The 12,801-nt window shown below is 38.5% G+C and overlaps 1 protein-coding gene across 2 annotated transcripts; it reads right to left on the reverse strand.

The window, feature by feature from the left end:
- Nucleotides 1–3,016: 3,016 nt before the first annotated feature.
- On the reverse strand, nt 3,017–12,694 carry calcrlb (calcitonin receptor-like b). Of its 2 annotated transcripts, none has more exons than XM_079460986.1 (13): nt 12,644–12,694; nt 9,653–9,743; nt 9,357–9,501; nt 7,522–7,635; nt 7,330–7,442; nt 7,158–7,249; nt 6,949–7,075; nt 6,112–6,265; nt 5,962–6,022; nt 5,577–5,643; nt 4,796–5,014; nt 4,666–4,707; nt 3,017–4,574 (listed from the first exon to the last, which is right to left on the reverse strand). In XM_079460986.1, the coding sequence occupies exons 2-13, from the start codon at nt 9,701–9,703 to the stop codon at nt 4,356–4,358; spliced, it is 1,404 nt and encodes a 467-aa protein (XP_079317112.1). In that variant the 5' UTR covers nt 9,704–9,743; nt 12,644–12,694; the 3' UTR covers nt 3,017–4,355. The 2 variants fall into 2 exon arrangements, with proteins under 2 accessions (XP_079317112.1, XP_079317113.1); XM_079460987.1 differs by lacking the exon at nt 12,644–12,694 and adding an exon at nt 10,190–10,282.
- Nucleotides 12,695–12,801: the final 107 nt, after the last annotated feature.

The raw sequence follows: 12,801 nt of genomic DNA on the forward strand, positions 1-12,801 counted from the left end.
GACCTTTACTCTCTTGAGAAATATCTGTGACGCACTTTTTTTACCAGCGCGATCTTTAACAAAGTGAAGTAAGCAGCAGGATTCCCTTACAGGACATGAAAGAGTTTTGCTTGAAAGTCAGAAAGTGCATGAAGGATTGAAAACGTCCATGAGGAACTGAACAGGACGAGTACGTCAGTCTTTGAGCTGAACTTATTCTCGCTCCAGATGTGACTGTGGAATTCTGTCCATTGTTCTCTAGGAACAGAATCTCATTGGTTTCCTGCGCTGGCTTTTCCAGATGTGTTTTTGGTTGGTCCAGAGGTTTACTCACATTATAAATGTTTCTCAGGAAGTTCACAGTGTTTCTGAAAGTTAATGTCTCGCCGGTAAAAACCTCTCAGATTCAGAACAGATCAAAGTGATCCTGCAACTGTCACATCAAAATAATGTATTTATTTATTTGCCATTACGTTATGTTCTGTTTAATTTGTGTTGTTTATCATCTTCTGCTTGAGTATGATTTCCATTAAACTACTGTTTGAGCAAACACACATTTGTGTTGCATTTTTTGTTATGAGATGTGGCAACTAGCCCCTTATACTACAGACCCTTTCATTGGATGCGTGCGCGCCCGACCCCCAGTTATCTTCCGGTTTGTGTTTGGCTAGTGTCTAATAATATAACTATTTTTATTTTATTTTATTTGTGTTCATAATAATTAATATTATTGTTCATTTGATTAAATAAACAATTTGTTGAATGGCTCCTGTAGTTGGGTCGCATTTAAAGAAAGCATACGGTACACTGACATCGAGAGGTTGAGTTTGGCATCACAGTCTAAATTCATAATGTTGGAGCGACAAGTTTAGCTAAGTGACGCTTCTTCTCGGTTTCTTTTGACTGTTATCGGAAATGATCTACAGACGCTCGATTGTTTGTGAATGTGTTTTTATTTCACCTCTTCAGGTATTTGCCTTTTACAAACAAAATCTCTAAAACTGGGTGAAACATTTGTTCTACAGCTGTTTAACATCAGGAAGCTTATAAAAGATGAAAGCAGCAGGATTGCTATGATCCCTGCAGCAAGGGTTCATGGGAAATGTTCAAATGCTATATAGCATACCGACCACAAATGAATCAGTTCATGGATACTGTGAATACATCAGGAAACTCCAGCACTTTACAAATCCTCTTCAGTGAACAATGAGTGCTTACTAATGAGTGTTCTTTGAGAACACCAGCGTCTGCCAGTAAAAGCACACAATCAGAGGAAGATCACAGCCCCAGGGCTTTTTGGCTTGTGTTACCTGTCTGGTTGATTTCTGATGCTTCAGATCCAGACCATAGAGAGGAATTCTGGGACATCTGCACCGCTGGGCACCTGAAATGAGTTCTGTCTAATCTTACCGGTATTGTCTATAGGAATGACACGCAGGCATTGAAGGAATGTTAGCAACGGAGATGTCTGGGACATCATTGACTACCATAGTTTTCTGTTGAACACAAAATGAGATACCATTTACATTTTTCCTATACTACGGTAGTCAACGATGTTCCAGAAATCTAACATTCTTCCAAATATCTTTCTCTGTGTTCAACACAACAAAGACATTTATTCAGGTTAAATAATTCATGACAGAATTGTCATTTTTGAGCGGACTATCACTTTAATATCAATATTATGTATACACATATACGTAGATGCCGCTTGTAAATTTCAGTAAAGTTCCTTTCTCAAATGAAAGCCAATGTTACTCTGTGACCCACCCAGAGACTCTGCTGATTTGTTATGACAATCATTGTTTGTAGTTTAAATAGAATTTTCTTGTATTTGGATCATGATGTTTGGACGAGATTAAGAATGAGAACATTGCAATAAAGTGATAAACCCTTTCATAGAGACTCAAGTCAAGTCGACTCATAGCAAATAAAGAAATGAAGACTTTCAGCTACCAGACAGGGTTTTCTCTGAAAGATGTGCTATTAAATGACATTTCTTCATTTGGACGTCTGTGATGTTTGGTGTCGATCTCATGTCGACTGCGTCTTCCCCACAGAACTAAACACTTCCACGAGTGCTGGACAGGAGAAGATGTTCCCAACAATAGAAGGAAAATCATGCATATTAAAGATGAAAGGACTGTGAATGATGCATGTTTCTCAGCTTTTGTTCATTCGTTTTTATACTGTATATAGAAATGACACGAAATGTTTCTTGAAAATGTTTTCCATATATATACTGTATGTATTATTATTCATCAGTTTTTTTGTGTGCCAATAATCAAATGCATTGTACGGATTGTACAGATCCAGATCCAATATGTTTTTATATCAGAACTAAAGTACATCACCCCACACATGCTAAGAGAAGTTTCCCAGCTGTAATCGTGTCCTGCCCTTGTTCAGGGTTGTGCATATATGTTTAGGGGGTGTCTGATGAGGTGTGAGGGTCTGTCCTACATTTGGAATCGATCGTAAAACAATCCTGAAAGTCGGCGAACTTTCTTTTGACCAAGTGCAATATATCATCATTCATTTGATGAGCATTATGTACACACATCATACCGTCGTGTTTCTTCCTGTGCTGATGTCATAGACAGAGACACATGTCAGCTGCGTGTGTGCGTGTGCGCGTGTGGAAGTAACCCATCCTCTTGGCTCAGTCACAAATCCCTTTAGTAATCTGCTGTCTTTTGTATCTGCAGAATCTGCAGGGGTCAGTTGTGGCCTAATGGTTAGAGCGTTGGGCTTGTGATCAGAAGGTTGCCGGTTCTAATCTCAGTGCCAGCAGGTCATGACTGAAGGGCCCTTGAGCAAGACATCTTACCCCTGATTGCTCTGCAGTAATGTGCCACTGTATAAAACTACTTGTAAGTCGCTTTCTGCCAAATGAATAAATGTAAATGTCTTTGACAGAACATATATTTAAAAACATCATTTGCGCTCAGTCCTGTAAAAACTGAGGATCATCACATGACATGCATTCAGTCCTTTCAATGAACCTTTCAACACAATGTGGCGAATAGATCAATATAGTCTGAAGGAATCATTTCAAGCTTTATATCTTCAGTTATATGTAGTTACATGAACTCTACATCAACAAATAATACTGATTATTCTTACACGTATAAACACTGTCTTCTGTGCCATAGCTATAACAATTGAGAGAAACACAACTTTGTAAGATGTTTCAAATCTATATTTGTTTTCCAAGTGCTTATGAATCCTCCAGCTCACACCTACAGTGACACAAACTAAACAATACAATAAACAAACAGAGTTCTGAATGACAGAATTGAATGGTGGTACATCTGCGGCAGTTATGACATCATCATCATCATCATCATCATAACAGCTTATGACAAGTCTAAAGACAATATGATCTTAACAACCCATCAGATGTATAAGATGCCCCGCTGAAAGAATCTGCAGAATACACGTGTTTATAAATATATTTATATACAATAACACAAACACTCACTGAGATGTATTTATATATTTACATCTTAAAATATGAATGCGTATTTATCCAGCATGTGCACTTAAAAATGTAGAAAATGTGAAAAAGAGACAAACGCATCTGTATGTTCCAGACATAGAGACACTAAACCTCTGTTTCCCAAAAACACTGTAAAACCCGAAGGTGCTCAACTACACCAACGCTCATGAACGCCAGATAAACGACATCAGAAATGAATGAGAATTCTGTCATCATTTACTCACCCTTGTGTCATTCCAGATCATTCTTTCTTCTTCAGAACACGAAGGAAGATATTTTGAAGTATGTTGATAATCAAACAACACTGAACTCCATTGACCTCCACAAAACACTGAGACAATTCTCAAAATATCTTCTTTTGTCTTCCACGCATAAAACGATTACAGAATTTAGATTTAGAGCTGAATTCTTCCATTAACTGATAAGTGATCAAAAATGTGCATCCTTAAATCAGACGGCCGATAACAAATAACAAGAAGTGTAATGCAGTGCAGGAGAATGTCATCAATAAATTCTGTCTTCCAAACAGACTGTGAACAGTGTAATCCGCAGTTTTTGAGTTTGTCTTGGTGTCTCTATCCGTCTCTCTTCAAACTCTGACACACAAACCTTCAACCGACGCATGGACAATCTTCCCGAAAACAACGCAGCATCAGTTCGAGTGTCATGAAGAAGAAATCCGCACACTAGATGTTTACTCCTCGATGTACACACAGAACATCTCCTCCAGGTCAGTTCAGACTCCAGAAAATGCTCACGTGACTTAAATACTCCACATAAAACAGCGTTTTCTCCTAAATAAAGGCACAAACTGTTCATCCCATCCATGGAGAGGAGATGTTAAACGCCAGATGTTCCCTCGGATCTGAATCTCTCACATGTACAGGTTGTCTGATCTGAGGATGGTGGTCTCCAGACTGTGAAAACTCTTGCCGTTCAGCGTGTCCATGTGACTGTCGATGCTGTAACATCGATGTACTTCTGTCATGGAGGACGCGGTGTAAGATGCAGAACGCAAGGCCTCCGTGTTGGCGAACGTGCTGCCAAACTGGATTCTGTACTGGTTCCAGTGCCGCCTTAACACACCCTGAACCTACAAATGAAGCGTGAAAAGAATATGAAATACAGATCGACTTTCAATGACGGAAAACAACATTGAAATGCACATTGAAGGGTGACCTCACCTCACTATTAAAAAAGCAAAATATGGTGGCGACCAAGAGGCCCTGTGAACACAACCAGATCATTACGTGAGACTTTCGCTATGGTATTACTTTCCATTTCAAAACATTGACATCATCTTGCTTCACCTACCTGGTAATGCATGAGTATGTTCATTGTGTGCATGAATATCTCGGAGGCCAGTCGTCCGTCGGGTTTATATGGCAACAGTATGTATTGAATGCCCAGCAGAGGGACGAGGATGAGAGTGCCTCTCACGGCTCTCATGTACAGACTGGATTCTGCCTGATGTGTCACCTTCAGTTTAGTGATCAACACTCGCACAATGTTCAAAAGAAAGAAGAGATTCACCTGAGAACAAACACACCAGATGAACCATGAGGAGAGAGAAATGCACACCATTTATTTACACAAATGTGCATTCATGCGTGTATCTTTGTCAAATCCGACGTATGCGTCATGTATTTGTTATGACAGGAACCAGGCACTTTGAGGTCTTGGGAACGCGTTATACTTGTTTGAAAGCATTTTTATACCTATAAATTTGATTCTGTCATCTAATCTAATGATGAGTTTGGCAGCATCAAAATTTGGTTTAAGTCATCGCCATATATTATCTTATTGTAGGAAACAGTCAGATGACTTTAGCTGGGTTTTCACAGATTGGGCCGCATACACTTAGATCTGCATCATCGTTCCAATCGTTTAGTCCTCTAGTCTCCTTGACATTTTGAGGAAATGTGTAACTAATAACGTTTGGTCAGATTCGACCGCAGCCAAACAACAAAAGAAAACACAACACTTTGATTTGAAGCATTGCTCGATCGCTGGGAACCAAAGGATAAAAGAACAAGAGATCGTGTGTGAGATAAAGTGTAGAAAAGAAAGAGCAGAAAACACAGAACAGACTCACCAACATTGCCGCACAGATGGGCCCGTGGATAATGTAAAGCAGAGACGTGTTTGAGCTGATCCAACAGCTGCCAAACAAACAAAAAACACATTTATGCCACGATCTACTTATGCTTATAAATCTTAAAGGGATAGTTCCCCGGAAAATGGGAAACACGAAAGGCACTGTTTTCAATATAATGAAAGTGAATAGGGACTAGAACTACAACAAAATGACAAAAAAACATCATAAAAATATCACTAAAATGAGTCTCGTGTTATATAACAGGTCTTCTAAAGCCATACGTGTAGGTTCATTTTAGGTGAACTGTCCCTTTAAGATTTATTAATGAAAAGCCTGACCGTCATGGATGATTTTTCTTGCTGATGTGTTATTCTATACTCACTTGTCATTGTAATAATAACTCCTGGATACTGCATGAATGAACGCAGGTATCAACGGGAAGCCTGCAAACATTTGAAAGCGTTCACACATGTAGTGAGTGACATGCAAAACCGTTTGAAGAAGAGCAGAGATATTGATGAATGAAACGTACCCCATCCTAACAGATAATACCACATGAGGTATTGTTTCTCAGCAAAGACGGCCACTACAATGAGTGTGTGCAGATAAATCCCCTCACATAACATCCAGAAATAATTACAGCCCAGCAGATAATGATGAATGAACACAGACACCTTACAGCTCACCTGAGACCAAACAAACAAACATTTACTGTCTACTCCAAACAAACAATAATATCCTTCAACCATCTCACTCCTTCTGGAACTCACAGTTTAAAACTTAAACCGCCAGCGGGTCAAATCAACCCGTGCACAGGAATATCACAAGAGACGTGAAATGATTCTTTTTAGTCATCAACTATGTTTTTGTGCTGTTGTTTGTAGTCAGAATATAACCACTTTTATTATCCTTGTTAAAATGGATGCAACGACAAATTCAAGTGCAAAGTTTTCGCCTAAATATTAAATAATTGGTTTGGTAATATCATTTAGTGAATTCGGACAAGAGAACAAAACATGGGGTGATCAAAAAAGCTTTGACCCGACGGCACTTATTCTCTATAAATGCCCTGCGTTTCATCTGATTTCATCTCAAATAATTGAACAAATGCAGATTATAAATAATGTCGTGACTGGGAGACTTGGATATTTTATTGAAAAGGTAAATTTGACCCCGTGGTGGTTCCAGTGTTAAAGGTAAATATGAAAATATTTTTATGAACAGGTCAGTTTGAAACTTTATTGCCATTTCTATCACTGAAAGAGGAATCACTGTCTAGAGTTTCTACAGTATGTGCCGCTGTACAGTATGTAGAGTAAGTTGCCGCAGAAGACGTGTTTACTGTGAGACTCTAGTGTTGTTCACTCACTGGATTGGCTTGTGTTACTTCTTGGTTGTTGGCGACACATGTGAAAAAGAAGATGGTGATCAAAGAATTCAACACGAAAGAGAAGAAGAGATTCTTATGTAGAGTTATCCTCTGACAACTTAAGCTCCTGTGAGAAGAAATACAGTACGTTAGATGACAAACAGCGTATGACACAACAGATACACAACACGTGTCCTCACATGACTTACTTAAAGTAGAAAAAGATCCCCAGAGAAACAAACAAAGATATGAGTGACAATCCATGACCGATCAAAGTCAAATAATAGAGATTAATCGCTGTCTGAAAAACACAAAATCAATATATGACACATAGAACATTAAAAGCAAACGTGTGTATTCTCTGATGGGGACCCTTCTCACCCTCTTGTGGTCATTGTACACGTTTGTACAGCCGGTGTAATTTGTCCATGTTCTGTTACTCTGTGGATGAACGAACCAATGACCAGACTCGGAGCAAATCTTTGTTGCCATTTCTGATGAAACACAGTTCAGTACGAGTTAGTGTTGAAGAGGATGTCTCATGGATGTGATGATGATGATGATGGGACTCACCTAACGTGTCGAAGTTATCATAATAATCAGGACAGTGCTGAGCCGATGTGAACCCTGCATCTAAATCATCCCAACACAGCCATCCGTCCCATGTGCGTTTACACCCTGAACCATCTGTAATACAAACATTCAGTGTTCAGCCACAGTCTTATCATGAGTTTAGTGTCATGAGCTGGGTTACATTCATTAAATCCTGACTATACTGTAGTTTATTTTCACTATTCTACAGGTGTAATTCATCAGAGAAAGTGTTCACCTGCAAAAAATGGGACTTTTGGTTCTGTTTCAGCTCTGTGAAATCTCAGCGAACACAAATATGTTAAGGAAAGTTTTGGTAACATTCCTACTAAGCAATGGAAACGTCACAAACAACGTTTTAACCGTTTTGTGGACATTTAAAATCAGACATGTTTGTGATTTGTCTCACATCCCCGTTGAGGAAACCTTCACATGCTGGTTTGTGCTGGTTTAGGTCGGTCCTGAGCTGGTTTAGGACGAGTTTAAACCAGTAACCATGCTTTATAAACTGTGCTGGTTTTTTCTTCTGTATTTATTTCCTAAGCGAGTATGAGATCTGTTAAGAGCCGCCCGTGTCTCTCTCACAGTCGTATATCTGAAGTCAATGGCCAGACATCTGAAGCGCTTTGAATCGAGACGGAGACACACCCCACAGAATAATCCCATCTGATCATCAGCTGTTTGTTCATGTAAGAGTTTCCTGTAAGCCGTGAGATGATGCGACGCCACCCTCGCGTCTGGGCGATTCCAGCGTTATGGACGTGACATTTAGCGGTGTTGTCATGATTCTGCTGCATCATGTCATGTTTCTCTTGGTTTAGTAGCAGGATCATGACAGAACCTCATGTTAAATGTGGAGAGAGACAATTATTGTTCTTATGGCCTTCCATACTCTCTCCGGTCTCGTCATTGTTCCCATCCTCTTGTTACCTCGTTATTGATTAATGCCTACACCTGTTTCCCTCTTGATTTGCTCCCTTATTTAATGCCCTTGTGTCTTCTGTCTTGTGCTGGTTCATTGTGGTTTGTGTGGTGAGTTCCTGTGTTATGTTAGTTTAGTCATGTGTAGTTTATGTCAAAGAGTTAATTTAAGTTTTGTTTCAGTGTAGTTAGTCTTAGTCCTGTCATGTTATGTATCCATGTTTTGTTCTGTTACCCCCTCGTGGGTCTTTGTTTTATTATTTATTAAATTATTTGTTAACCCCTTACCCGCTGTCTGCACCTGGGTCCTCTCTCTGTGTCTCACCACGAGAACCATGACAGGTGTGTACGTGACAAAAATGCTTAGAGAATTTTTTTGTTACGAATATACTGAACCATCTGTTTATATTCTACTAAACCCTTGTTGGTTGAGTCTACGAAATTCAATTTTCTATTTAAAAAAGGCAAATAAACCAAAAATGACAAACTTTGAAGGATTTCTGAGAAATAAAATGCGCACTCCTGAAGCAATAATACCAAATGAATGGAGAAGGGATGCCTCTTTATAGAACCTCAAATAGTGACTTTATTTTAGAGTCTCTTTACAAATTTGAAGAGAGATCTCACATGGGGATTTGAACCACAGAATGTTAATATCCGTGCTGTAACCGTAGTAAAAAACGTCTGTATAAACGTAATTATTTCATGGTACGGTCGACATTTTCATGGAATTGCGCATCTTCATTTTTCCTCAAAGTCTTGTAAGTAAGATGACTGACTTTAGTTGGCTTGATTATTTCTTTAGCACAGTATTGAGATAATGATTCAAACAACAAATACTGAATCAATCTGATGATGATTTTTAGTCACAGACGATGAAGAGTGTGTCACGTCACCTGTTTTATTGCGACTGGTGTCTTTCATGATCTTCTGGTAACATTCAAACTGAGCAGTCAAGATATTGTGGCGTGTGAAATCCTCCTCGTGAGCGCTCTCTTGTGCCGTACCTCCAGTGTCATTCTCTGAGACGACCACCGCAAACTGTTGAGAGGAAATCAATAATCACATCAGAATAACTACATGCTTTGATCCGTACTACAGTATGCATGCTTGAAAACATTGAAATGTTGGATGAGGAAAGTGCACAACATTACTTTTATAAAACACTATATAAGACAAACAATCAGAATACCTGAGAGGTGACAGACAGCAAGAGAAATGAGGTCATCCGACATCTATACATGATTCCTCTTCTGTGTGTCCAAATAATCAAAACGTTTCAGCTGAAAGAACATGAACGTGTTAACAAGAGTCTGTGATGGATTCATATATGATCAGACTTATAGAGATATTGCATTTTTATTCCAGTTTCATGACCACAGATGACTCGTGTTCTTCCTCGTGTACAAGCTGGAGAAAAAAAAGAAATCAAAGCATCTTTACATGAAGGTTCATAAGGAGGCCAAAGTGAGTCTCCCATCATCCATATATATATATATATATATATCAGATTCAAAGCTGAAGAACAGCCGGGCTTAAACACAATAAAGCAAAAGAAGTTTTGACTATTTTTACATTCTGATGTTTAATGACATCCTGCCCTACAGACTTCTTATTCACAAGGCCACTTTATTCCTTTCATAGTTTTCCATGTGGAACCATCAGAGCGTTCCAAAACATCTTTAACATCTGCTTGGATTCTGTTGTTATTTCCTTTTTAAATTAATACCTGTCCGAGGCCGAGGGGCTGAAACATCATGTGATTCTTTTGTTCGGCCTCCAAACATTTCCTGCTCGGATGAGGACACGAACAACATGACTGCGCTCAGATGTGGAAAATCATCCATTTGCTTTTGTCTTTAGTGTCCGATGTGAACACGCTTCCCAGACCAACTGCATTCATGTACATGTGCTTTTATTTAGAACTTTCATTCAGATGGGAGAGAATGGCCGTGCCGTGCACTTCTGTTATGTGTACACTACTATAATGATGCCCAATCCGCCATTGTTTAAGAAAGCTCGACACACACCAGTACCGTCTGAAGCCACACGATAGTTCTGCTTTATTGACTCTTAAAAGAGAGAAAGATCACAGATGAGATCTCTATTATTATCAATGAGATTAAATGAAGAGAATAAAGTCTCATCTGTATTATTTCTGTTGAGAAATGTGATTCGAGTTTGAGAAGAGACGTCAACAATGTGTCAAACTGAGCTCGTCTGGGATCAAAAGTCAATATTACTGAAGATCAACTCAGATCCAGATTATTTCACCTCTACAATTTACATTCAATGCTTCAACCATTTTCAATTTCTTTTTTATTTCTCTTGAGCACTTTTAGGAGAGACATCTGAGACTATGTTGAGACTTAAATGAAACACAAATAACAACTCCAAACACATTTTCAACTGTAAATCTATTGTTCTCTTGGACAGATGATGTGTTATATAATCCAATGGTAGTAATTTTCTTCTGTCAGTAGAATGCTAGAATGTTAGTTTCCAAACTACGATGCCATTTTAGTGTTACCATAAAATAATAGAAAAGGTAAAAATGTGACAATTGAGTTGTAATGTTTTGAGAATAACCTCCTTCACGATAATAACGCTAAAACATTTCACGTATTTAAATGTATGATTCATTTAAAGGTTTAAGAACACAACGTCATCCGTCAAGTCAAGGGAAAATTCTGATGATAAAAATGAGACGTGATGTTTACTTCAGCAGTATCTGGAGACTATTATTAAGTGTCACTGATTCTTGATTATAATGTGACAGAAATAAAACCAAAGCTCGTGTCTATAAGTAAATGCTAACTGGACCCAGTTCACCTGTCAAACTGAATTCAGTAATGCAAACATGACACCAGTAAACAAGTAAACAACCTCAAGTCCCCTAAACATGAACTATTCACATTCTTCATCATCTAGTGCTAAACACTGCCCTGTTCGACTCCATTAGAAAGAGCAATAATGATGTCTGCTTAGTGTCAGTATGAAAGAGCTCTCAGTCTTGTGCGATCAGGTGTTGACGGCAGCCATAAATCATACGATAGATGTTATTCCAACAGGAATGTGTTTTTCTGGGCATCAGGAGGTTGAAGCAGCCGTAGAAAAACACAGCGAGATGATAACATTTGACCCTTGCTGTAAAAAACCTCAAGGAGGAGTTCGGACATTCCTGCAGACACATAATCCTCTCTTTCTCTCATATCATTTCATTTCATAATTCTTTCAGCGTTCTGCGCTGGCACCCCACACATATTTCACATTCATATTGCCAAAGCACAGCTGCATACAAGTTAAACCTGCTTTACTTTAAAGACTATCGAATTTAGACAAGAAAACCGAAATACAGCGTCATGAACAAAGACGGGCAAAAAGAAAAAAAGAGAGAGAGAGAGAGATGAGTCTCAGTGTGTTCCTCTGGGGCAGAGCAGATCTTAAATCAGGAAACCCCTGACTGTTAGTTTAACTGGTGTCCGGTTAGGAAACACCCGTGGACATCACACCAACTTTTCCTTAAAGAGACACGGCAGCACACAGCTGTTGTGACATGAGGAGTAAACTGGAATCTTAAGTGTTTGCCCTGAAACTGCTTTAAGTGGCAGATTTCACATTCACTTATAATACATCACATGTTGAACAGAACAGATCTCATCACAATTCACTACAGCAGATCAAAATGAAGACTGTTATATCTCTTATAACAACACAATGAAAATCACTGACGCTCCAAGTTCATATCAATCTGAAACGTTGGCTCTGTGAACTCTACACAATCCTCTAATACAAACAACTGTTCTCACATTAACTAACAAACACATCTTATTTATTCAAATGATAACAAACAGAACCTGATTGTGAAAGTTACTTGACAAAAGTTTGGCGCGTGTAAGCAGTCAATATCACATTATATTATATCAGGATAAACTAACATAAATGATCAGAAACATGTGTCTAAATACCATTTGAAGTTTGTAATCACATATCAACCTTCTGTTAAAGTTATTTTTCTCTATTTATTATTCATTTGAATTGATGAACATAATTCTCAATAACAGAACACAATTCATCGAGCCATTTATAAGACATCACTGTTACAATCTTTTATCATGATGATTTTTGAGTGATGTTCAAACTTAAAACGGTTTGAATAAAGCTTCATTTGTGTGATATTTACCCGTTTGACAAGAAATGCACTAAATGACTGATGTTTACTCCATGAAAACCTGTAAACGTTTTGCAAAGTTTTAAAATCTCCTTCATGACAAGCAAAACTAACAGCAAGACAAACAAAGTGTTGTATTAAAACAGCGAGTGTTATCGGTTCAAGTTATG

Source organism: Barbatula barbatula, assembly GCF_947034865.1.
Source record: "Barbatula barbatula genome assembly, chromosome: 7".
NCBI classification, from domain to species: domain Eukaryota; kingdom Metazoa; phylum Chordata; class Actinopteri; order Cypriniformes; family Nemacheilidae; genus Barbatula; species Barbatula barbatula.

Coding starts and splice junctions, on each gene's coding strand:
- calcrlb (XM_079460986.1), bottom strand. CDS start 9,703: ATGTATAGATGTCGGATGACCTCATTTCTCTTGCTGTCTGTCACCTCT. Junction 9,502..9,652: donor TGCTGTCTGTCACCTCTCAG/GTATTCTGATTG, acceptor TCCTCTCAACAG/TTTGCGGTGGTCGTCTCAGA. Junction 7,250..7,329: donor TGTACAATGACCACAAGAGG/GTGAGAAGGGTC, acceptor TGTGTTTTTCAG/ACAGCGATTAATCTCTATTA.